The 27,566-nt window shown below is 39.7% G+C and overlaps 1 protein-coding gene across 2 annotated transcripts in view; it reads left to right on the top strand.

Annotated features, from left to right (window-relative positions):
- LOC5576548 (armadillo repeat-containing protein 8) overlaps positions 1–27,566 on the top strand; it is a 51,496-nt gene that overhangs the window by 21,170 nt on the left and 2,760 nt on the right. For both annotated transcript variants that reach the window (XM_021842159.1, XM_021842158.1), the window contains exons 2-7: positions 8,023–9,129; positions 24,180–24,251; positions 24,315–24,542; positions 24,613–24,795; positions 24,860–25,003; positions 27,053–27,210. In XM_021842159.1, the coding sequence (XP_021697851.1) occupies positions 8,023–9,129; positions 24,180–24,251; positions 24,315–24,542; positions 24,613–24,795; positions 24,860–25,003; positions 27,053–27,210 (1,892 nt within the window). The remainder of the gene's footprint in view (positions 1–8,022; positions 9,130–24,179; positions 24,252–24,314; positions 24,543–24,612; positions 24,796–24,859; positions 25,004–27,052; positions 27,211–27,566) is intronic.

Here is a 27,566-nt window from a genome sequence, read left to right as displayed (position 1 = left end):
TAAGAACAATCAGAACAATATTTTATCGTACTTCCGTTTCAGCTGCGGCATGATTACCCCGAGTATACTTTTAAGCTAGGTATGCTGTTCCGCTCAAGAAAAGTAAAAATTTCTGCTCAAAAAATGGTCAAAATTTCCTACAGTGAGCTCCATTTGAAATGACATTTCTTTTCAACTGTGTACTGCGATCAAAGAAAAATGCATCGGGATAGGCGATTACTTTTCTGTTGAAGTGCATACTTCGCTTTACTCTGTAAAAAAATATATTTTAGATTTTGGCAAAAAAAAAAAATCGATTTGAAAAAATTGTATTTTTTCTTTTGATTGCCAAATACTTCTCCACTGTTCTCACTGAGCATCTTACCTCGAAATTTCACCCGCCATGTATCCGATCTGCTCCTCTGCTTTTTTTTGCTACACATTATCCATCCTAGAAAAATTATCACGATTGCAACTCACAAAATAACCAATCAGATATTGGTGCTTACTTCTTTCACACAATGATATTGTCTACTAAAATTATTCACAACACTACCGACTGTGCCATGTCGTATTCTTTCAAAATAAAACATTATTTTTTTTTATTCATGGCGTCACCAGCGGTTATATTTTCTCATTTTATTTTTTTTTTTCACCTTGCGCAAACTGGACGCAAACCGTCCGCGTCGAAAATCGTTATTAGACTGAGGAGCATGCGCAACAACATCGACCAGTCTTACTGCGACGCATACCCCTGTCTCTTTTACTCATTCACTTCGCTTCATTCCATTCCATTCAGTACCAGCGTCGTAGCGTCAGTCGACGTATTTCTCTTCTGCATCCATTCAGCTTAACCCCTCTGTCTCCGCATCCATTCTCGCTGTTCGCATACATTCTCGTGTTCATTTCGATCACTTGCGCTAGAAGCGAATGCAAAACTTACGATTACACTGAACGAAATGCTCTAGAATTAAAATATTCAAAGTTTTCTTTTAGCGGCGAAGTTAAATATTTTGATTCCTTATGATAGAATTGTTATTCTTTTTTTTCTTAATTTACTCTATAATACTACACCATCCTTATCCCTGCACATGTCGGCTCGCGGCACGAAGCCGTTGCGGGATGCGTTGAGCTTCGGATAGAACTTACGCGATTCTTGAGACCGGCACAGCTGTTCCATCTCCTCGCATTCCGTCTCCTCCTGGCGGCGTTTTTTCTCCCGAAAGAGGCGGATCTGCTGTAACCGTTTCCGTTTATAGCGTTCCACGTTCTGCCGGGTCCCTTGCTGCAGCATGACCGCCCGCGCTGCATTCTTCTCCTCCAAAACCTCCTGGCACTCCTCGTCGAACCAATCATTCCGTTGACTCCGTCCCACGTACCCGACGTTGCTCTCAGCTGCATCGTTGATGGCTGCTTTTACTGTTCTCCAGCAGTCCTCAAGAGGGGCTTCGTCCAGCTCACCCTCTTCCGGTAATGCAGCCTCGAGTTGCTGCGCGTATGCCGCTGCGACATCCGGTTGCTTGAGCCGCTCTAGGTCATACCGGGGCGGCCGTCGGTACCGTACGTTGTTAACGACGGAGAGTTTTGGGCGCAGTTTGACCATCACCAGATAGTGGTCAGAGTCTATGTTAGCGCCACGATAGGTCCTGACGTCGATAATGTCGGAAAAGTGCCGACCATCAATCAGAACGTGGTCGATTTGCGATTCTGTCTGCTGTGGTGATCTCCAGGTGTATCGGTATGGAAGGCTGTGCTGGAAGTAGGTGCTACGAATGGCCATATTCTTGGAGGCGGCAAAATCAATTAGTCGTAGGCCGCTTTCGTTCGTCAGCCGGTGGGCGCTGAACTTTCCAATCGTCGGTCTGAATTCCTCCTCCTGGCCAACCTGAGCGTTTAGATCTCCTATGATGATTTTGACGTCGTGGCTTGGGCAGCTGTCGTACTCGCGTTCGAGCAGCGCGTAGAAAGTGTCTTTATCATCATCAGTGCTTCCGGAGTGAGGGCTGTGCACGTTTATTATGCTGAAGTTGAAGAACCGGCCTTTGATCCTCAACTTGCACATTCTCTCATTGATCGGCCACCACCCGATCACGTGCCTCTGCATATCACCCATCACTATAAAAGCTGTTCCCAGCTCATGTGTATTGCCGCAGCTCTGGTAGATGGTATGATTACCTCTAAACGTTCGCACCATTGATCCCTTCCAACACACTTCCTGCAACGCAACGATGCCGAATCCGCGGTCCTTCAGCACGTCGGCGAGTATGCGTGTACTCCCAATGAAGTTGAGAGATTTACAGTTCCACGTACCGAGCTTCCAATCGCTAGCCCCTTTACGTCGCTGTAGTCTTCGCCGATTGTCCCGGTTCGTATTCTCTCGTTGATTATTCGTTGCTTGATTTTTTACGGCTGGCTTGCAGGGCCTGACACCAACCCCCTAGATTTCCGGAGGACCATTCCCCCTAAATGTTCGGAGGACCATAGTGCACAGTTTAGCTTAGAGTCCTTCTCTGGCACTCGGACGGTGATCAGCCGCCCCTGACATGGGGAACAGACGCTGTTGTGAGCCGCTCCTAACATGGAGTACAGACGCTCAAGGTTTGCAGAAGCAAAAGCAAAAGCAAACTCCCCCTTCCCTGTCAGCATACGACCAAAGTTCCCACCGGGGGTTGACATTCAACGGCACTACTGGGTCTAATCTAGAGGACATCTGCAATCTGTTCTCAAACAAATTTGCAAGTGTGTTCGTAAACGAACAGCTTTCCGTCGATCTCATCAATACCGCGGCCAACAATGTGCCTTTGGCTAATTAAACGCTTAGCAGTATCCACGTTAGGGGCCCATATAGCCGTAGCGGTAAACGCGCAGCTATTCAGCATGACCAAGCTGAGGGTCGTGGGTTCGAATCCCACTGGTCGAGGATCTTTTCGGATTGGAAATTTTCTCGACTTCCCAGGGCATAGAGTATCTTCGTACTTGCCACACGATATACACATGCAAAAATGGTCATTGGCATAGTAAGCTCTGAGTTAATAACTGTGGAAGTGCTCATAAGAACACTGAGAAGCAGGCTCTGTCCCAGTTGGGACGTAACGCCAGAAAGAAGAAGAACAGTATCCACGTTACACAACGAACGATCTCGAAAGCGGCATCACAGCTCAAAACTTCGTTCAAGCCGGGGCTAGACGGTGTTCCAGCTGCTTTTGTGACAAGAATGATCGGCAGCTTGTTGGAACCGCTTCTCAAGGTCTTTCAACTCTCGCTAACCAGCGGTACATTTCCGAATTGCTGGGAAACAGCCGAAATGTTTCCCGTGTATAAGAAAGGAAGCAAGCGTGATGTTAACAACTATCGTGGGATTACATCGTTGAATGTTGTAGCTAAGCTGTTCGAGCTGGTGGTCATGGATTCTCTAAGCGCACACTGCAGACAGTATTTGAGTGCTGATCAACATGGATTCACTATCGGCCGCTCCACTGCTACCAACCTGCTATGCCTTACGTCGTTCATCACTGAGAGCATGAAATTTCGGGTTCAGACGGACGTGATTTACACCGATCTATCTGCGGCATTCGATAAGCTAAATCACTATATTGCAATCGCCAAGCTCGATAGGCTTGGAGTGGGAGGTAGCCTTTTGAGATGGTTCCACTCTTACCTCACTGATCGTCAATTAGTGGTAGCTTTAGGAGAATGTCGATCACCCTGCTTTCACGCGTCATCAGGCATACCGCAAGGCAGTCTTCTGGGTCCGTTGATTTTCCTTTTGTATTTAAACGACGTGCACTTTGTTGTGGAAGGGCGTCGACTGACGTTCGCAGACGACCTAAAAATCTTTCTGCGAATTTGCTCAATTGCCGATTGCCGTTATCTCAAGGGTCAGATAAACGTCTTCGCTGGATGGTGTGATCTCAACCGACTAGTAGTCAATCCAGCAAAGTGCTCCGTAATCACTTTTTTACGGAAGAAATAGCCGATAATCTTCGAGTATAGCATTTTTGATACGCTCTCTGGGTATTCTGTTGGATTCGCAACTGACATTCTCCATCATATCGCTTATATTGTCGATAAAGCATCAAGAACGCTTGGCTTCGTCTTTAGAACTGCAAAAAACTTTACCGATATCTATTGCCTGAAAGCGTTATATTGTTCCCTCGTTCGAGCAACATTGGAATATGGGTGTGCGGTCTGGAGCCCGAACTACAACAACGGGTGCGAGCGAATCGAATCAGTTCAACGAAGATTTTTTCGATTTGCTTTTCGGAGACTACCTTGGAGAGACCCTTTACGCCTTCCGAGTTACGAGAGCCGCTGCCAACTGATCGACTTGCAACCTTTGCGGATTCGAAGAGACGTTTGTAGAGCTTTAAGGTGAAGATAAATCGAAGCCAAACCTCCACTTTTCAAGAGCACAAATCTGGAGAACCGAACACCCGTTCGAGCTGAAAACTTGATCGATTGGTCACCACCAGCTAATGACCAATCGATTATGTTTTCAGCTTAAACGGATGATTGTTTCTCCAGATTCGTGCTCTTGAAAATTTGAGCTTTGGCTTCGATTTATCTTCACCTTAACCGCTGTCGATACTCTAAACGGAAGAATCCTGCAACAAATGCATCTCAACGTGCAACCTCGTCCACTGCGCAATATTTCGATGATGAGGCTTCCATTTCGTCGCACCAATTACGGATTGAGCAATGCTGTTCATGGTCTGCAACGTGTTTTTAATCGAGTGGCGTCGATCTTCGATTTCCACCTGACACGAAACATGCTTCGACGTAAATTATCTAGTTTTTTCGCTGGCCGGAGGAACTGAAGACATATTTTGAGTTTGAAATGTTTTACGATCTTGACTTTTTTATATTCAATGTTTTGTCACGTTTGTTTTGTTATATACCATGTATTTTTGTTTTTATTTTTTATATTGGGACTAGACATAGTCTGTTGATGTAAACCTAAATAAATAAATAACTCAAATTTGGGTGAATTGCATTTAGATTTCACCTACGGTTGGGTTCTTTTGCCTCTCTCGCAACAGCAATGTTGTCAAAAACAAAGAGAGACGCACTAAAAAACGGCGATGAAACTCAATGTAATAAGCCAAACTTGGGTTCATTCGAGTTAAACTAACTTTAAGTCGTTTTAACCCACTACGGAAACTTCGAAAGCTAACGCTGGGTAGATTTTTTTGCACTGACTTGTTTTTTCGCTGTTGTCAAACGAAAACTACCTAACGATAGCTGTATGTCCCAGGGTTATCCCACGGAAGAACCGAATTGAGTCAGAAGAAGTCAAAATTGAGTTGATTTGTAGCTCCGTGTAAATGCTCCTTAAATTGGAACGATCATCCCCTTCATGATGCTTCTTACCTGGGAGGGAGAAACCGATACAAAATTTATGTACGGCATAGTGAGCCGAGATTCTGCTGTCACGAACTGTCACTGTGAGCCCAGATCTTGAAGAATGGACAAACATGAGAAAAGCGCGTAACTGCCCAAGTAACCATGGAGCATTATATCATTGCATATATAATGCAGCTGCATTGCCGTAAGCCTACCATTAAAGTAGTTTAAAAGTGGAAAAGGGCACTTTTACAGTTAAATTAATGCAAGAAGGACGATGAAGCAATGAAGCAACTTAGAAAGTAATATTAATGCACCAGTACAATTTATAAAGTGATGTTAGAGCATTGATACATTTGTAATGTAGGGTTAATGCTTAATTGCTTGACAGCTCTTGAAATTTGTTGAATAAAAGCAATGTTGCATCAATGTTGTTGATATGCAGTAGAATACGTGCAATGTTATAATGCTTGTGGTTACTTGGGTGATCAAAAACAAAATGTTTGCATTTCAACGAAGTTGACAACAATCGGTTGAATATCAATTCCTGCACACCCAAAAGCAATGCCACGATAGCACCTTTTAATTTGATCGAATATAAAGTATTGAAACACGCATATTTTTACTCTTTTTCAATCAAAATTAAAATTGAATGCACATAAAACTATGGCCCTTTTCCCAAATTTGTCCAGAAAGATCGAAGGTACACAACAAAAGAAAACTAACGATTTTTCGCAAGCCTGCCTTGATTGTCGATGGTGAGCGGGAGTTATCTTGCAATTTGGAAAAGTGTTGTGTCATATTTCGTGTGTAGTATCTGTGCCTCCCTCCCAGCTTCTTACCAATTAAAATTGTATCCCGATTGGAAAGAGGCTGGTTTGCTACTGACAACAAGAGGAAACGACTATCTCGATTTCTTCCCAGAAATAGTACAACAAATCCCATTTTTTCTGATCGCAGTACGCAGTTGAGAAGAAATGTCATTTCAATTGGGACTCTCTATAGGAAATTTCTTGACACATTCAGTCAAGGAATTGCTTTACTTTTCCTGACGAAACTGCATACTTAGCAAAGTAGGCCATCATTGAAATTTGTACGCATCGTTGATGATTGTTGCTAATTCATCTCACGATTTCTAATCAAAGAAAATCAGTTGGTTTTGCACTCGTACAGTTGAAAAAGTATCGACATACTTTAAGCATGTAAGCGCGTTCAGTGATACATTTTCAAGTCAATATAAACTATCAAGACCGAGTTCTATCACTTTGAAATGCAAGCTGAAAAGTCATCATTGATGCCAAAACAAAAGACGGGCTACTTAGCCTTAACTGTATTTTAAACTACTACAGCTCACTATTTCTTAATATCTATTTTCGTTTCTAGCATTTTTTATTGAACATACTTGTAGTTCTAAAGCCATTATTTAGTCACTATTTTGTTGACTGGCCGCTACCAGCCCTGCAAGTTTATGCTGCCTCTCGTATTGCGGTTTGGTTCGATGCTATGGAAGCATTGTGTGGTTCCGCCTGTTGGTTATGTATGTATCTATGTGATCATCGTGAGAGTGCATCGTTACGTCTGCGTCGTGCTTTGGTGGTGTTTCCGATAGGTCCACTACACATGGACACCGTGTGGCCATGAAGAATGCCGTCACACGAATGCATTGGGATATGCGAGCAGGTGTTGGAAGAGTGTGCAGCTACTTATGTTTATGGATTATGAAATCTATGCTGCCATGCACACATCTAGCAAAGTACCGGTGTTTTTTATGCTGTTTCCATCAAACTAGTTCTACCGCCAAAAGAGAATATCGCTTACATGCACTTTCTTCTGTGAAAACTTTTTTTTTAATAATTTATTAAAAAAAAAAATACGTAAACCTTTTTCATGTTATGCTTAGGTGAGGTCAAGGGTTTTCTTTGGCACATCTTAAACAATAGTAAATTACATTGGTGTGTTAAAGCCATATTTGTTACATCACAGAGATTGTCTAAAACTGTGCAGTGCACCATAGACTTTTGCGATAACGTCTTTCACCTGATTGCACCAAGTCAAATATTTGTCCGTGTCGGGGCTGGCAGCAGGTCTCTTTTTAGTGACGTGATCACTATTTTAATGCAAGTATCTAAAAAGCCTCTATTTTTAATTGAAGGTCTATAAAGTTTTTTTTTAACCTAAATGGTAAAGTCACCTTTTAAGAGACTCTAAAAATACCTTCAGGAACTATTGATCGATTGTTCCACAGGTTTCTTTTTCAGGAATTCTTCTAGTGATTTTTCCAGAGATTTCTCCTGCAATACTTTCAGGGACTCCTCCAGGGGTCCCTTTAGATTATCCTTCAAAAATTCCTCTAGCAATTCTCCCAGAAATACTTCCACCGATTATTCAAAGAATGCTTAGAAGAATTGCACCAGATTTTGCTTCAGGCAATTCTTTAAGAACTCCAAGGCTACTACCTCCAGGCCTTTTATGGTCAGAAACAGCTTTTACAAGATTAGTCTAAAGAAGAAATTTGTTCTTCGTTTTTAATTTTTCTGTTTTCTAAGTCTTTTGGATGAAACTTGGAATTTATATCTCCTTACAATGTTTTGAAAATTACCTATCTCTGTTCGTTTTTTTGACCCGATTTAAAGTTTAACTAATAGATTATCGTTATAAATTACAATAATGTTCTTACGAATTTTCTCTTCTCTCTGTCAGGATGTGGAAAATTCCCGTTCGTACATCGACGAGCTCTACTCAGAGGACACCTACAAGTGCCAGGAGGCGATCGTGTGCCTGAAGAATGCCGTCATCGGGTCGAACAAGAAGAAAGGTTCCGTAATATCGCAGGGCATCGTTCCACGCTTGATCGCCCTGCTGCGGGACGATACGAAAGATCCGAACTTGCGCTTGGATGCGGCCATCGTAATCGGATCACTTGCCAAAGGAACTGAATCTCAAGTGCACTCGTTGATTTACTACGAGACGGTGCAGGTGCTGCTGAGCATTGTGCTGAATTCCGGGACGGATCGACGGCTAATGGAGACCTGTCTGGGTGCGTTGAAAACCATTCTACAGTATCCGTTTGCACCGATCGAACTGCTGCACTGCAACATTGGCAATCTGGTGCGGTTGATCCAGCTCGCTTCGCCGGATAGTTCGATCCAGTGTCAGGTGTACGTGGCAAATATCTTCGTCCCGCTCTGCCACTCATCCCATCAGCAGAAGAATCTCTGTCAAGCAAACGTAATTCCGTTCCTTGCTCGGCTGATGATCAGTCAGCTTACGATCCTACAAGTACCTGCCCTCAAGTGTCTCGCGGCTATGTGTTTCACGAACAAGTACGTTTCGGACATTGTGTGTATGACCTGTCACGAAGAACGATCGATTCTGGATATTCTGACTGGTCTCCTGTCGCGAACTCGGGACGTTCAGATTCAGCTCTCGGCTAGCCGCTGTCTAACGTATCTGCATCGATCCGGATCACTACGGGCGGATGACTACAGGATCGTCTACAAAACCTTGCCCAGCCTGGCCAGGCTTTGCTCGGAGGACTTTGACGAAGAAACCCGCGCAACGGCCGCCGAAACCTTAGCCTATCTGGCGGAAATCGATTCCGAACTGCAACGGCTAGCGGCTATCAGTCACCACCTGATCTGTTCGTTGGCCAATCTGATCCGATGTCCGTCTCCGTTGTCCCGGCAGGGAGCATTCCGATGTTTCGCTTCCCTGGCGGCCAACGACGAAGACATCCGCAAACGGATCATAGAAATGGATGGACTCATGGAGGAAGTGCTCAATGGACTGAAGGACACATGTCCGGAGGTAAGTTGGAATATATTGCGCAACGACATTTCAAAAAGTTTTTGGTTTTGTAAACAACACTTTTCTTCAAATATACGGACGGATTTCAAATGCTAGATGTTGTATACAGCTCTCCCCGATGTAGAACGGTATTTGGTACCACGTAGATGGAGACCCCAAGCATGTGGGATTTCGAGTAAATGATTCCAACATGAAATAGATTGAATCCTCAGCTATCCTACATCCGATGGAACTGATTTTTTGTGCGTTATTAGGATCTACTATTTGCTTGTAGGTTGTAGAAACTAAACTAAATTGGTTAAAGAACAGCCGAGATATTGCGGTGGGCGTAAAGTGGGTGGCAACGTGGTTTAGCAGACCTGACTGAGTTAACCCTCTAATGCCCAACCCCATCTTAAGACGGGGTGAACTTTGGAATTTTTGTGTATTTTTTCGTAGCTCTGAAATCAAAATGATTTTATTTTTGACTTAAACCTTAACTCATAACACGCATATAAGGATAGCGATTTTTAAGTATTTCTTCAGTACATTTTTATAGAAATTCTGTCAAAAATTTCTTAATGGATTCTCACTGAAATTTATCTATCAATTCCTTTACGGATTATTCCAATATCACAAGGAACTCTTCCATGAATTTCTCAATAAACTTGACTAGGGATTTCTCATAAATTTCTTCTACAGTTTATTTCTGCAGTCCTTTTACATATTTCTTGAGTAGTTCCTTTAGTAAATTGTCTATGGATTCGTCAAAAGTTCATTCAGGGCTTCACACCAGAAAAGCTGGACTGAGTTTTTTTTGTCGAGGTAAATTTTGAGGTCTATGGTTTTTTGGTACAGATGGCATGAGCGTTACCTACCTTGTATCGTGATGACTGCAGCATAGCATCATGCCATTGCCGGGCGTATTGTAGAGCCCCATCTTCGTCGGTCTTGGACGATACTTTTCCAGTTGCCCTGAACGTTTAGGGTGGCCAGGTCTTCTTCCACTGCGTAAGCCAGCGTATTAGTGGTCTTCCACGAAGTTCCTGTTGAATATTATTTTCGCAATTCTTTTTTCCGACATCCGCACTAAGTGGCCGGCCCAATGAGGTCTGCCGTATTTTACACGTCTAATAATATTCGCATCTTTACGCTTTTACAACTCGTGATTCATGCATCTGTGCCACACTCCATTGTCTAGTTTCCCACCGAGTATTGTCCGCAGTACTTGACGCTCGAAAACACCGAAGGCTATCCGGTCTGTCTCTTTCAACGTCCACTCTTCGTGCCCGTAGAGAGCCACCGGAAGAATCAATGTTTTATACAGGCTCTTGGCAACACCTAAGTTGAATATTACAGCACCACTCAAAAAGTTTACCATCGCCTAAATACTCCCGACCAACCAGTCTTCATAATTCTTTATAGATTTTTGACCAACGCTTGAACGCTAACGGTTCAAAACGAATCTATATCGATCGCTATCAAAAATCACTGACTGGTTGACCGGGCTATTATATTTATGATGTAATATCTCGGTATCCTTACTATCTACAAAGTTGCGGTCTTCAGCAAAGTGATTCAGAAGCTTTATGGTGTCCATTAAGAGAAACTTCTTATGTGTAATTTTGCCGCTACGTGGCGCTAGTGCGCATGTTATTTGGTCATGTTCTAGCAGAGCTGCCAGATGATTTGATAGAAAATCTGTATTCACCATCTGTGGATCTGTGTCCCATACAAAAAAAATCTGTATCCATACAAAAATTGTTGAAAGAAAATCTGTATTCCATATAAATTGAATCTGTGTCAGAATAAAACAATCTGTGTAATACAGATAAATCTGTATATGTAGCAGCCTTGTGTTCTAGCACGATCTACACACTTAGAAAATATCACCGACTCCGGTATTTTTTTAACTGAAATATAAACCGCTGAGCGCTCGGTAATGCTTTCGGTAAAGTAAAGAATTACCGAAAAATCTGTAACTTTAATCGACACACAGCTGTCAAAAAATTACAGTATGTTCGTGAAATATTACCGAACGAAACGTTAAATAAATTACCGAACGATTTGTCCGTAACAGCAGGCAGTCGGAATAAAATACAATCACCGGAAAAAATAAACACAATGAAGTTAATATTGAAATCAAATGTAATGAATCGACTTATTTCGTGAATTATGCTGTTTTCTTTATATGAAGGTAGGCCATTGAACACCGTCAGCAGGCTTAGGTGGGACCTGGGAGGGAGAAACCGATACAAAATTTATGTACGTCACAGTGAGCCGAGATTCTGCTGTCACGAACTGTCACTGTGAGCCCAGATCTTAAAGAATGAACAAACATGAAAAAAGCGCGTAATTGATCAAAACATATTTTTGCATTTCAACAAAGTTGACAACAATCGGTTGAAAATTAATTCCGGCACACCCAAAAGCAATGCCACGATAGCACCTTCTAATTTGATCGAATATAAAGTATTGAAACCCGCATCTTTTTACTCGTTTCCAATCAGAATTGAAGTTCAATGCACATTTAACTATGGCCCTTTTTACAAATTTGTCCAGAAAGATCGAAGGTACACAACAAAACTGCCCATAACTGCATAACAGTCACATTCGACATTTTTGACAAAATGGAGTTATCACCATGGAGAGTCATCAAATGATAAATATTTTCGATCAACTTACTAAAGTCTGAAAGATTGTTCTAGAAAATTCGAAAAAATACCAAGTTGTTTAGTCACATTGACAATAGTAACCGCATAACAGTCACATTGAGCTTATACATGAGCCTCATAATGTAGTAGCAACGAAATTTCTATCAGAATTATTTTCTGACTATTCACCCAATATGCGATATGAGTTGTACAAAATTTCAGCCTCAAATAAGCTCTTTTAAAATCTCAATGATTTTTTGAAATTTTAGTATCCTCCCATACTGTAGTAAAATGCAAACTTGGTATCCCATTTACTCAATGCCTACTTCTGTCGAATGTTACAAATATGCAGTTATGGGCAGAAAAGAAAACTAGCGATTTTTCCCAAGCCTGCCTTGATTGTCGTTGGTGAGCGGGAGTTATCTTGCAATTTGGAAAAGTGTTGTTCAATATTTCGTGTGTGGTATCGGTGTCTCCCTCCCAGGGTGGGACATTGAACTATAATCCTGGCTTTTCTTCCCCTTACGAAGAAAACCGGTGCCACCGAATCCGTCATGGGAAGTTGTGCTCGTAATGCGACGCTAAATCCGGGAATGTAAAGTGGCAGTTGTATACTATAACGAAAACATTTATTTCCATTTTAAAAATAAGCTTTTTCATAGAAACACTCAGGTCATACTTACGGAAAAGTCGTACCGGACGCTCATCGCGCTACTGTAGTAAAACAAAAACAGATGCAATATGATCTTGTCGATTAGCACTTAGAGACAAATATGGTGGCTACAGAATTTTCAAATTAACATTCGTTCGGTAAAGCATTGTGCTTATTGAACTGAAGTACAGTAAAAACTTACAATCTATGGCGAATCTAAACGATTTACAGTTTTTTTCCGGTAATAAAACGACGACTTCGGTAAAAGTGGAGGAATATTGTTTTGATTTTTTTTATTCATTTAAAGTACCTTCAGTAAATCTCGTCTGCATAACCGAAACCTCATTGAAATATTTTATTTATTTACAGTACGTTTCCGGTAATAAAATTTACCGAACAACGAGAAAAAAACTTAGTGTGTAGCTCATGATCCCGACCACCTAGAGAGTTCGTGTCTTCAGCAAAGTTGATCAGAAGCTTGAAAGCAATTTGAGACAGCACTGTTTAGTTAGCAATTTGGCGCTACGTGGCGCTAGTGTGAATGTTAGGAGTGGTCCATTCATTCTTTAGGTAAGGGTTTTGGGGGGAGTGTATTTGAGATTATTTACGCGCCATACAAATTATTTTTAACTGTTTTTTTTTTTGGAATGAGGGAAAGCCTGTAGGAGTGAAAAAAAATCTCTTCTCCTATAGGCATAAAACCCTCAAACCTATCTTTATTTAGGCCCTTACCATAAAGTATTAGGGGCCGATTCAATAATGTTATATACAATGTTTGTATTAATTTTGTTTAGCTTCTACATCTTGTCATACTTTCACGACAAGTTAGAAGTTCTAAACTCGGGGCTTGGGATGCATCGTAGGACGGTTCTCTTGTCACTCCATCTTCTCAATGGATTTGTGAAGTTGCTCAGATGAGATGGTGATGATCAGCTCAATGGTATTATTGGAGGCGTCGTGCAGTTCAAAATGGTGGCTTGAGGAAAATTTGAGGAAACGGAATCGGTTTGATATATGGCTTAAGATATCTGTCAATCACTCAAGTCGCAGGTAATAGTAATTCACTGTTAAAGACAAAAATTAGATAGGAAAGTCAATAGCTTTTAGAAATTTACACTGAGAGGCAAAATAAAGTGCCCACCTTACCAGTTTTCAAATTTCTCTCGTTGATTTGGTTCAAATTAAAGTTAACACACTTAAATCTTTTTTGATATTTTATTTTTGATATTCTTTTAAAGTTGCACTTACGAAATTTTGATAAAAAAAAAAGAATTTTACTCAAAGAAAAAGAAAACCAATTTGTATTGAAAAAAAAAATAGTGACAAAATAAAGTGCCCACTTCCTTCTTGGCCCCAGAAAAGATGATTTAGGAAAAATAAGAAGCAATTTAATATTTAATGTGTCCTCCTTTGGCCTTAAGGACTTGCTGGAGGCGCTTCGGCATGCTTTTCACCAGGTTTTGTAGGTGTTGTGGTTCTAATTCTTCCCAGGCGCGCTCCAAGGCTTCAAAATAATTATTTTTGTTGGTAACACCAGTTTTGTCAACCCTGGCATCGAGAATCGCCCACAAATTCTCGATGGGGTTGAGGTCTGGGCTTTGTGGAGGCCATTCCAGCGGTTTAATCCGACAAGACCGGAAGAAAGACTTGGTCTTCTTGGCAGTATGCCTTGGGTCGTTGTTCTAGATAAATATGAATTTCTCTTCAAGGCCCGTCTGGATCAGCGAAACCTCCAGATTTTCCCGCAAGATGTTAATGTAGGAATCTGCCGTCATTAGCCCGTCAATTTTCACGAGGCTTCCTACTCCACCCCATGAAAAACACCCCCAGACCATCACATTTCCTCCTCCATGCTTCACCGTTCCTTGGATGTGGCGCTCTGCACCACACACGAGCCCGCCGCTTTCGGTTAAACAGCTCGAGCTTCAGGAGCGCTACATCCAAGGAACGGTGACACATGGAGGTGTGATGTGATGAAATGTGATGGTCTGGGGGTGTTTTTCGTGGAGTGGAGTAGGAAGCTTTGTGAAAATCGACGGAATAATGACGGCAGATGCCTACATCAACATCTTGCGGGAAAATCTGGAGATTTCGCTGATCCAGACGGGCCTTGAAGAGAAATTTATATTTCTCTAGAACAACGACCCGAAGCACCGAAGACCAAGTCTTTCTTCCGATCTTGTCGGATTAAACCGCTCATATGGCCTCCACAAAGCCCAGACCTCAACCCCATCGAGAATTTGTGGGCGATTCTCGATGCCAGGGTTGACATAACTGGTGTTACCAACAAAAATAATTATTTTGAAGCCTTGGAGCGCGCCTGGGAAGAACCGCCTCCAGCAAGTCCTTAAGGCCAAAGGAGGACACATTAACTATTAAATTGCTTTTTATTTTTCCTAAATCATCTTTTCTGGGGCCAAGAAGGAAGTGGGCACTTTATTTTGTCACTATTTTTTTTTTTTTCAATACAAATTGATTTTCTTTTTCTTTGAGTAAAATTCATTTTTTATCAATATTTCGTAAGTGCAACTTTAAAAGAATATCAAAAATAAAATATTTAAAAAGATTTAAGTGTGTTAACTTTAATTTGAACCAAATCAACGAGAGAAATTTGAGAACTGGTAAGGTGGGCACTTTATTTTGCCTCTCAGTGTATATATACACGGTGTGCCAGAGACCGTTATTAACGCAAAAAAATGTCCAAGGATTTGGCACCTACCATTCGAAAGATATAGTATTCAAGCATCTTCTCCGTGAATTTGAAAATATTTTAACGAGGGAATCGAAAGTTATCGTAATTTGAAGGTTTTGAGCTGTTTTGAAAGGGATTTTTACACACTTCACAATTTTTCCCACCAGTGCATCATTAATTTGTAAACTAGCCAAGTAACCATAAGCTTTGCATTAAGCATTCAAAACATATGACATCTAAGCATCTTCTCTGAAAATTTGAAATATTTTTTTCGAGAAAAACAAAAGATCCAATGATTTGTATATTTGCCATTATTTCTATGAAGTTTAAATAAGAACTTATTTATAAGGTTTTGCTATATTGAAGTACATATTTTACAAATAAAAATGGTTATTGAACTGACACTCGACATTCAAAAGATATAGATGACTACACACACTAGTTGACTACCATCTTCAAAGTTAGTTTGAGAAAACTTTATCAAAAGACAACATAACTAGAGTACTTTGAAGTTTTGGAAAAGCGAATTTTAAATATTTTTAATTAGCACGTTCAATGTTTTTACCATTACTAAACCCAAAAAAATCTTTCAAAATATTAATCAATGTGATTGAAGTGCGTGATTGACCGCCCGCTGCTGCTTGCTTGTTATTACAAGAGCAACTATACTTGCACAAGAAACCGACGGATGCTACTTAGGATTTGTTGCACCACCCTCAGTGTGTAAGTAATGGAATTCTCATTCCCAGTACTAAGTAACATCGGTGCCAGCTGCGTCCGAATACAGGTTGATTTGGGTTATGGAATAAGTGTATTACGTGTTGCTATCTCTAAGGAAGCTGTTAGGGTCCTCTGCACTTCCACGAGAAATCATTGGGAGTTTGAAAAATGGAAAGAGGTTATATTACAGGATTCGTTTTGGTAAACAAAACGCATAATTACAAGAGTCCTAGAGATCATCGCAATATATAAACGTATTCCCTTCGTTGTCCAAATAAATTCTGAACTATCATGTTAAGCCCATTTAGAACCGTAATCATAAAGCGATCTCACTAGTTGATAATCCATTCTCGACTGAGCAACAAGGAACTTTCAAATTGTTCAGGTTTACCAAATAAGCGTAGGGCCATAATGAATCACTGCCCAGCAAAACGCCGAAAATGAAACAAACTTTTCAAAATTGAACACTTTTGCTTATGCTGTAACGAAGCACTGCCTTTCTTGAACGAAAGATACAAGTTCAATACAAATCTGTTAAGTTAATTTGTGTCGCAATGATAAAATGCGTGTTGCGAACATCATTTTAGACGAATGAAAAATAAATCTTAAAGACAGGTCCAAAACTACAAAGTACTCCAGTTATGTCGTCTTTTCATAAAATTTCACCAAACTAACTGTAAAGATGCTTGACTACTATATCTTTTGAATACCAAGAGTCGGTCCTAAAAACATTTTTATTGGTAAATTATGTACTTTAATATAGCAAAGCCTTATAAATAAGTTCTTATTTAAACTTCATAGAAATAATGGCAAATATACAAATCATTGTAACTTTTGATTTACTCGAAGAAATTATCTCAAATTTTCGGAGAAGATGCTTAGATATCATATGTTTTGAATGCTTAATGCAAAGCTTATGGTTACTTGGCTAGTTTACAAATTAATAATGATGCACTGGTGGGGAAAATTGTGAAGTATGTAAAAATCCCTTCCAAAACAGCTCAAAACCTTCAAATCACGATAACTTTCGATTCCCTCGTTAAAATATTTTCAAATTCACGGAGAAGATGCTTGAATACTATATCTTTCGAATGGTAAGTGCCAAATCCTTGGACATTTTTTTGCGTTAATAAAGGTCTCTGGCACACCGTGTATAGGATTTAGGAAATTGGGATTGCGAGAAAACAGAGCATCGCGGACTGTTGCGTTGGGTGGTTTCCATAAAACAGGAAGGGAATCAATCAATTCTTGTCTTTTTACTTCATATTTAGAACAAACCCAAACGACGTGTTCTATATCTTCAAATCCTTTACCACAGTCACAATGATTAGTATCACTTAAACCAATACGCTTAAGGTGAGCCTTAGATCTATAATAACTGTTATTAAATAAATCTTACTATTGGAGGAGGTGGGGGGTTTCTGAAAACTTTCAAAATTGTCTTACGTAATTAATGGACAGTCCCTAAATATGGTCATGTTTTAGAAGGCTCTAGTTCATGTTCCTAGCCACCTAGAAAGTTTGTGTCTTCACCAAAGTTGTTCAAAAATTTGGAAGCAATTTGAGACAGAACCGTTTAGTTAGCAATTTTACTGCTACGTTGCGCTAGTGTGCATGGAAATATGGTCATGTTTAAGAAGGCTCGAGATTATGATCATGGCCACCCAAAAGGTTCGTGTCTTCAGCAAAGTTGTTTAGAAGGTTGAAAAGAATTTTAAGCAGCTCTGTTTGGTTATCAATTTCGTCGCTGCGTGGCGCTAGTGTGCATGTAAATTTATTTATATTATAGAAGGCTCTAGCTAATGATCCTGGCCACCTTGAAAGTTCGTGTCTTCAGCAAAGATATTTAAAAGCTTGGAAACAATTTGAGGCAGCTCTGATTGGTTTGTGTCTTGAGCAAAATTGTTCTGAACAAATTTGCTGACGACACGAAGTAATTTAGGTGATCAGGACCATTAGCTGAACCTTTCTAGAATATGGCCAATTGACATACACACTAGCGCCACGTAGTGGCAAAATTGCTAACAAAAAAAAAGATTGGAGTACCTTGTACCTTTTAATTCCGCCCTAGTTGCATATATTTGATAGATACGCGTATTTCGACTACCACTGACACTGAAGAAGACTGCAAGTGTTAGTCGAAATACGCGTATCTGTCCAAGATAAGCAATTAGGGCGGAATTAAAAGGTACAAGGTACTCCAATCTAATTTTTGGTTTCTCTATTGAGATCCTGCTCAGATTGAACCCTTAACATTAAAAAAAGTTTTAAAAAATTGTCCCAGATTGCTTTCAAGTTTCTGAACAACTTTACTGAAGACACGAACTTTCTAGGTGGTCGGGATCATGAGCTAGAACCTGCTAGAATATGACCAAATTACATGCACACTAGGCCACGTAGCGGCAAAATTGCGCATTTAAAATTTCACCTAATGAACGTCATAAGGCTGCTTTGCTGAATACCGCAACCTTATAGAAAGTAAGTATTCCGAGATACTGCATCATTAATATGATAGTGTCTAGGTGATGCTAAATTTGTTGGGATGCTGCAATATTCAACTGGGGTGTTGCAATACTAGGTGATGCGATTCCATACTTATGGTGGGTAGAGTAGTCCGTAAAAGGTTTTATTTGCAGCCGCAACACGTCTTTTCACTTACGTCGGTGCCATATGTCACAAGTGTTTCAACCTGCCGTACAGATCAAATGGAGCTGTCACTATTCCGTAAGGAAAAAATGTGCCGCTCAATTATTCCGCAAATAAAAGTTACACTTCACTCATTCTGGATCAGCTGTCAAAATTACTTTGGTAATTAGCAACAAATTGTACTTGACCGCTCTACTTAGGATGTGAATACCAGGCTTAAATAGTTTCGCCGGAAAACCATGTTCAGGCATTATCTGCCATAACTCATTTCTTTTCACTGAATCGTACGCCGCCTTTTTTTTTTTTTTTTTTTTTTTTTTTTTTTTTTTTTTTTTTTTTTTTTTTTTTTTTTTTTTTTTTTAAATTTCTTTATTAGTATCATTCCAAACATAACATTCATTTCTTATATCTAGGTGTTCTGTGTTATTTGACAACACTATCATCCTAATTTGGTAAAACAAATTTAAGATTTAATTAACATTTTGTTAACAACATATTACATTTCATTTGCCGTAGCAGTTCAGTTTTTTTTTTACAGGTGAGTTGATTTCACCTGCTTATAAGAGAAAAAAAAATGTTTTTAATATACTTAACCTAACTTAACCTAAACATATAACGCATTAATCGTGGCAATAGAAGATTGTAACGATTTTTGCCTGAAATTATTAATTATTTTATTTGACATTTGTTCCAATGTTTCAACATTGGATATTCTATGTAACTCATTGGTACTATACCAGGGAGGAAGCCTCAGAATCATTTTCAAAATTTTATTTTGAATTCTCTGCAGAGCTTTCTTCCTGGTATTACAACAGCTAGTCCATATTGGTACAGCATACAACATGGCTGGCCTGAAAATTTGTTTGAATATCAAACGCTTGTTCTTAAGACAAAGTTTTGATTTTCTATTAATAAGGGGATAGAGACATTTTACATATTTATTACATTTGGCTTGAATGCCCTCAATGTGATTTTTTAAAGTTAAATTCTTATCTAGCATGAGCCCTAGATACTTAACTTCATCTGACCAATTTATTGGAACCCCTCTCATCGTGACAACATGTCTACTTGAAGGTTTCAAATAAAGAGCTTTTGGTTTATGTGGGAATATTATTAGTTGAGTTTTGGAAGCATTAGGAGAAATCTTCCATTTTTGCAAGTATGAAGAAAAAATATCCAAACTTTTTTGCAATCGACTACAGATGACACGCAGGCTTCGTCCTTTGGCGGAGAGGCCTGTGTCATCCGCAAACAAAGATTTTTGACATCCCTGAGGTAACTCAGGTAAGTCAGATGTGAAAATATTGTATAATATTGGTCCCAAAATGCTGCCTTGAGGAACACCAGCTCTTACAGGAAGTCTTTCAGATCTGGAGTTCTGATAATTAACCTGAAGTGTACGATTTGACAGATAACTTTGAATTATTCTAACAATGTATGTTGGAAAATTAAAGTTTTTTAATTTTACAATCAAACCTTCATGCCAAACACTGTCGAATGCTTTTTCTATGTCTAGAAGAGCAAGACCAGTAGAATAGCCTTCAGATTTGTTGGAACGGATCAAATTTGTTGCACGTAAAAGTTGATGAGTGGTCGAATGTCCATGGCGGAATCCGAACTGTTCATTGGCAAAAATTGAATTTTCGTTGATGTGGGCCATCATTCTGTTCAAAATAACCTTTTCAAAAAGTTTACTGATGGAGGAAAGCAAACTGATTGGACGATAGCTAGAAGCTTCTGCAGGATTTTTGTCTGGTTTTAAAATTGGAACAACCTTAGCATTTTTCCATTTGTCAGGAAAATATGCTAATTGAAAACATTTGTTAAATATATCAACTAAAAATGATAAGCTACTTTCTGGAAGTTTCTTGATGAGGATGTAGAAAATTCCATCATCGCCAGGAGCTTTCATGTTTTTGAATTTTTTAATAATAGTTCTCACTTCTTCCAAATCAGTCTCCCAGGCATTTTCGAAAACGTTCTCTTGATTGAGAATATTTTCGAACTCCTGAGTAACTTCATTTTCAATTGGACTAGTAAGTCCTAAATTAAAATTGTGCGCACTTTCAAACTGCATAGCAAGTTTTAGAGCTTTTTCGCAATTAGTTAGTAATAATTTGTTTTCCTCTTTCAATGCCGGTATTGGCTTCTGAGGTTTTTTTAAGATTTTCGATAATTTCCAAAAGGGCTTAGAGCCAGGGTCCAATTGAGAAATTTTATTTTCAAAATTTTTGTTTCTTAATTGAGCAAAACGTTTCTTGATTTCTTTCTGCAAATCCTGCCATATAATTTTCATAGCAGGATCGCGAGTGCGTTGAAATTGCCTTCTCCTCACGTTTTTAAGACGGATCAAGAGTTTAAGATCATCGTCTATAATCACGGATTCAAATTTTACTTCACATTTTGGAATTGCAATGCTCCGGGCTTCAACAATGGAATTTGTTAAAGTTTCAAGAGCATTGTCAATATCAAGTTTAGTTTCTAAAGAAATGTTAACATCAAGATTGGAGTCAACATACGTTTTATATATATTCCAGTCGGCTCGTAAATAATTGAAAGTGGAGCTGATAGGATTGAGAATCGCTTCTTGGGATATTTGAAATGTAACAGGGACATGATCAGAATCAAAATCAGCATGAGTAATCAGTTGGCTACAAAGATGACTAGAGTCGGTTAAGACCAAATCAATCGTAGATGGATTTCTAGAAGAGGAAAAACATGTGGGGCTATCAGGGTATTGAATTGAGAAATATCCTGAAGAGCACTCATCAAATAAAATTCTGCCGTTGGAATTACTTTGAGAATTATTCCATGACCGATGTTTGGCATTAAAGTCACCAATGACAAAAAATTTTGACTTATTGCGAGTCAATTTTCGCAAGTCAGTTTGGAGCAAATTAACTTGCTGTCCAGTGCATTGAAAAGGCAAATAGGCAGCTATGAAAGTATATTTACCAAACTGTGTTTCAACAGAAACACCTAAAGTTTCAAAAACTTTAGTTTCAAATGATGAAAACAGTTGATGTTTTATACGCCTATGAATGATGATTGCAACTCCCCCACATGCCCCATCAAGTCGATCATTACGATAAACAAAAAAGTTAGGATCTCTTTTGAGTTTAGATCCAGGTTTTAAATACGTTTCGGTAATAACTGCTATATGCACGTTATTAACCGTAAGAAAATTAAACAGCTCATCCTCTTTACCATTCAGAGAACGAGCATTCCAATTTAAAATATTTAAATTATTATTTGGATCCATTAGAAAAACGTAATCCAATAACAATTTGATTTGTAAATTTTACACCTACTTGGACTGCTTCAGTCATAGTGGTGGCTTTGAACATTGCATCAATCATTAGATTCAATTGTTCAGTTAGAAAATTAAAATCAGAGGCAGACATGTCATGTGATTTCCCATTGGAATTTCCGGTAGACGAAGAAGCGGAGTTACCTGTGGCGGTAGGGTTTTTTCCATTTGATTTGAAACAAGTAGAATGGGTACCCATGGATCGAACAGGGGAGGAGTTCGAATTTCCTGCTACGATATCGGCAAAGGATTTACCGTGGGTAGATACATTCGAAATAGAAAGATTCGAACGGCTACCCGACGGATTAAAATTAGTTTGTGAATGAGCATGATTATGATCTTCCTGATGGGTATGATTCATGATCAAGCGATCGTTAACTGAAAAATGAGCATTGTTCGATACTCTACCAGGCAAATTCCGGAAACGACCGTTATCGTAACGGATATTATCTTTCATCTGCCTGGCACGAGCCTCAATGACCTTTTTGCGTGAAGGACAATTCCAAAAATTGGACTTATGGTTAGCCCCGCAATTACAACATATGAATTTGGTGGTATCTTCCTTCACTGGACAGACGTCTTTGGCGTGAGAAGAACCTCCGCAAATCATGCATTTAGCATCCATGCGACAATTTTTTGTACCATGACCCCACTTTTGGCACCGGCGGCACTGAGTGGGGTTCTGGTAATTTCCTCCAGGTTTCTGGAAATGTTCCCATGTCACACGGACATCAAACAAAAGTTTTGCTTTTTCTAAAGCTTTAATATTATTTAGTTCTTTTTTGTTAAAGTGAACTAAATAAAATTCTTGAGAAAGCCCTTTCCGAACAATGCCAGATTGGGTTCTCTTTTTCATAATGATTACTTGGACTGGGGAAAATCCAAGTAAATCATTTATTCCATTTTTGATCTCTTCAGGTGATTTATAGTCACTTGAGAGACCTTTCAAGACAACTTTGAACAAACGTTCAGTTTTGTCGTCATAAGTAAAAAAATTGTGCTTCTTCTCTTCAAGATGGTTGAGAAGAAGCTCACGATCTTTAAGAGTTTCCGGCAAAACGCGACAGTCTCCTTTCTTTGCGATTTGGAAGGAAACCTTGATTCCCCTAATGGAGTTCAAGATCTCCTGCCTAAATCCCCCAAATTCGGAACAACTGACCACGATAGGCGGCACTCTTTGCTTCCTCACTTGAATCAAAGAGCCTGGGCTAGAGGCTGCTTCGATTTGGTGTTCGGAAAATTTGTCTAGAGCATCGAACTGATTGCTCATTTCGATACAATTATTCATTTCACCCTTGGAAGAAAGTTCGCATTCCGGGGAAGCGTCCTTTCTTCCATTCTTGCCACGTGTAGTGACAGTTTTAAAACCCACTTTTTTGGAAGGAAGTAGTGAATTCAGAGATTCACCCTTCCTTTTGTTTGTTGTTGATACCATGTTTAATTAATAAACGAAAGAAGACGTGACCTTCGAAAGGTTTTTTCCCAAGACGGTGTCCAAGTAGGATTACCACCGCTAGCTTTCGCCAACGGGTCCAACGAAAAATCGAAGGCACGGGTCCAAACAAGGATCGTAAAGGGATCAATAGTAGAAAAAATAGTACTGAAAAGTACTGTTTTAGTAGCACTGAAAAGTACCGTTTTTAATTTTAGCACTGAAAAGTACTGTTTTTGTAGCACTGAAAAGTACTGTTTTATTGCTTTAGGTAGTTTTTAAGAAAACTTCCAAGAGCAGAGAGAATTCGTGTACGCACAGCACGAAGGTACGATGCGCACTGATCGTACGCCGCCTTGAATTCAATAAACATATGGTGAGTTATACTCCCGCTCCCGGAATTTATCTAGGATCATCCGCAAGGTAAACATTTGGTCCGTTGTCTCGCGGCCCTCACGAAAACCAACTAGCTACTCGCTGACGAAGAACTACTCGAGTGGTCTCAGTCTTTCGAACAAGATACGCTAGATTATTTTGTACGCCGAATTCAGATTGGTATTTCCTCTGTTATTGGCACATTCCAGTCTGTACCCTTTCTTGTAAATTGGGCGTATGAGGCCATCTGACGAGCTGGTGAGCATTTCTTCGTACTCCCATACCTTCAGAAGTACCCGATGGATCGACTGGTAAAGCTGCTCACTTCCGTGCTTGAGAAGCTCGCCCTTCTCAGCAGCCTTTCAGTTCTTCTGCTCTCTGATAACCTTTACCATGAGCGCCAAAGGGTTAAAAACAGTCCAGTTAAGGAGCACTCAGCACGATTGCCGGTTGAGTGCATGAGCAGTCTTTCAATACTCTCCACAGTGACTTAAAAGGTGTTCCTTAAAAAGTAGTTACACTTTTTTGAAATGTTGTTGCTTTTTTTAAGAGACTGAATTCGATTGTCTTTAATCAAATTTCATTTAAAGGTTCGCTTGTCTGCCGTCCGATGTCTGCATTCGCTGTCGAGGTCAGTGCAATTGCTACGAACAACGTTCCAGGTAAGCTCACTAGTCCGTATAATCCATCTACTAGACCGAACCAACTGGTACGACTTGTTCTAGGATCACTCCGTGTGGCGTCCGTTGATGGATTTGCTCGTAGGAGAACCATCGCTGGAACTCCTCACCGTGGTAACGTCGACGATATGCAACCTGCTGTTGGAATTTTCTCCCGCCAAAGAACCCATGCTCGACTCCGGAGCGGTGGAAATGCTGTGCGAGCTGACGAAGCACAGCGATCCGGCCCTGCGGCTCAACGGCAGCTGGGCACTGATGAACATGGCCTTTCAGGTACCTTTGCACGGTTTTAGATTATCCATTGCACATATATGTAATTCCTAAACGTTTCTCCATTGCGCAGGCTGAACAAAAAGTCAAATCAAAAATCATCGACACGCTCGGAACGGATCGGATATTCCAACTGCTGAGCGACGCGGACGAGCGGGTTATCATGAAAACCCTAGGCCTTTTGCGGAACCTGCTCAGCAATACGTTGCACATTGAGAACATAATGTCGGAACATTCGTCGGAGGTGCTACGAGCGGTAAGATCTAGAGGCGTCTCAGATGCCGATCCTTTTCTCTAACATCCGGTTTGTTTTTGTGCAGGTAAACCTGGTGCTCGACGGTCCCCATCCGCCCGAAGTGAAGGAGCAAGCTCTAATCATCATCAGCAATATTACGGCCGGGGCACGTGACAAGGACTACGTGATGGAAGACGAGAACATAATCAAAAAGATACGAGAATTTTTGGTAAGAGCTTGTCTATAATCACTTTTATTCATTCTCTTACTTTTGTTATTTTCCTTAGTATCATTTCAAATGTCACATTCATTTCTTCAATCTGGTCGATTTTAAATCAATGAGCTTGCTGTCGATTTCCGTGTTCCAAATTTCTAAATAGTTAGTGATCAATTCATAGCGAACTGAATTGCGGTCGGACCTCGTTTCGAACGACAGTCATCATCATGTTCCAAATCTAAGAAGCAAATTCTGAAGCTGAAAGTGTTTGAGAAAAAATTGCGAATTCGTTTTTCTTTCTATAAGTGACGATGAGGAGTTCATTCTAATTTTCTATAAATAAAATGCATTACTTCCAGCATTGGATATAATGTATGGTGTTAGAAAAAAATCGGATTCCACTAACAGATTTTCCTAGCTTTCAGCTTCGAATAAAATGTGATCACGTGGTCGTTATCCATGCTATTAATGTTTTTCAGCGACAAACACATAGTTTCAATCTATTTGCAACACTGTCGAAAATATCGTACTGATAAATTGCCATTTTATCTGCTTAATTTAAAGCTAAACTTAACCCATCAGTGAAATTCATAGTCTATCGCCATCAATGCACTGGTGGTGGAGTAGACAGCATGATGATGATGTGATATGGAATGATCCGATTTGTATCGCTGTCGGCCTGTACAAATCAGCAAATTTTAAGCATTGATAGTGACATCGAGCAACTCTGCTTACAGGGAGTCTGTCAGATTTAGAGTTTTGACAATTAACCTGAAATGTTTGATTTGACAGACAATTTTGAATTACTCTAACAATGTATGTCGGAAAATTAAAGTTTTTGAATTTAACAATAATTTTCTATAAACGCCGGGTCACGATGGAATCAAAAATTGTTTGCATAAACATCTTCCTCGAAAAATGTTGGTGATCCTCGCTAAAATTTTTTCGGCGTGTCTTAAGCTATGCTACTTTCCTGATAAATGGAAACATGCTTTAGTTATTGCGATTCCGAAGGCAAACAAAAATGCGACTATCCATTCAAATTACTGGCCAATAAGTCTTCTGCGAACTGTAAGTGAACTATTCGAACGAAAAGCACTTAGTCAATCATCGTATTATACCTGATGAACAGTTGACTTTCAGAAAGGGCACTCTACAAGCCACCAGATAGTTCGTCTAGTAAAGAAGGTCAGGCGCAATCTGCAACTTTTGATCCCCAAGTTTCTACTAAGTTTCTCTTCCTCTCCAAACCATCTTATACAAGAGTTGGCCGCATAGAAATGTGATATTAGATATAAGCTTCCTAAAGATACTTCGGAGGTTTTTTTTGCATTTTTCATTCTTTGTCAAATTGTTGTTTGTCTCTCATTATCATTAGATGTTATTTCTTGTCTAACTAAATTGCTGTAAGGAATCCCATATCACAATATTGCAACTCTAGAAACACAAACTGTATCAGTTAAATTCTCAAAAATAAAATAAATAAATAAATCATTTTCTATGTCTTGAAGAGCAATATTTAGCCTTCAGATTTGTTGGAACGAATCAAATTTGTTACACGTAAAAGTTGATGAGTAGTTGAATGTCCATGTCGGAATCCGAAATGTTCATAGGCAAAAAATGAAATTTCGTTGGTCCCATCATTCTGTTCAAAATGATCTTTTCAAAAAGTTTACTGATGCAAAAAAGCAAGCTGATTGAACGATAGCTAGAAGCTTCAGCAAGACTTTGCCCTGTTTTAAAATAATACAACCATGGCATTACTCCATTTGTCAGGAAAATATGCCAACTGGAAACATTTGTTAAACATATCAACCAAGTATAATAACTCTCTGGAAGTTTCTTGATGAGTATGTTAAACATTCCGTCATCGCCAGATGCTCTCATATTTTTTTTATTTTTTTAATAATAGTTCTCACTTCTTCCAAATTAGTCCCCAAAGAATTTTCGAAAACATTCCCTTGAATGAGAATGCTTTCGAAATCCTGAGTAACTTGATTTTCGATTGGACTAGTGAATTCCCTTCCATTATTCTGAACGACCCTTACGTCCTTCTTCCAGGTTGTGTCCGACAACAAGCTCCAGATGGGGGCCGTGTTTGTGGTGAGAAACCTGATGGAGAAAGGTGGCCGACAGAAGATGCTGCGCGAGTCGGGCATCCTGGAGAACCTCGAGCAGCTGCTGCACATGACGCCGCGGGATTCGCAGTTCTACGAAGAGTAAGTATGAATATCACGAACACGAGATTGACTCGTAGGTATTTTTCGTTATTGACGGTGAACACTTTGGTGTTCGTTAGGTGCTAACATATCATAACCACGAAGAAAATGAATTATAATTTATGCTGTTGTGTGACGTTCGATTTTGATAACCTCAAGTATCTATACTTAATTATACCTATCTTGCAATGATGATCATTTGAATGGCAATAGTAATCTAAGTATGATAAAACAATACATAATAACTGAAATTTTGCATAACCCGCCCCTGAAAAGTATCGTAAAAGGTCATGGAACACGATTTCGGTCTCTTCTGGCTTTCAATATTTTCCTTATTTCGATACTTTCTGCCTTTC

The sequence above is a fragment of the Aedes aegypti genome, chromosome 2 (assembly GCF_002204515.2).
Source record: "Aedes aegypti strain LVP_AGWG chromosome 2, AaegL5.0 Primary Assembly, whole genome shotgun sequence".
NCBI classification, from domain to species: Eukaryota; Metazoa; Arthropoda; class Insecta; order Diptera; family Culicidae; genus Aedes; species Aedes aegypti.
The sequence above is the reverse complement of the archived record's forward strand: the minus strand, read 5'-3'. Positions and strand labels throughout refer to the sequence as shown.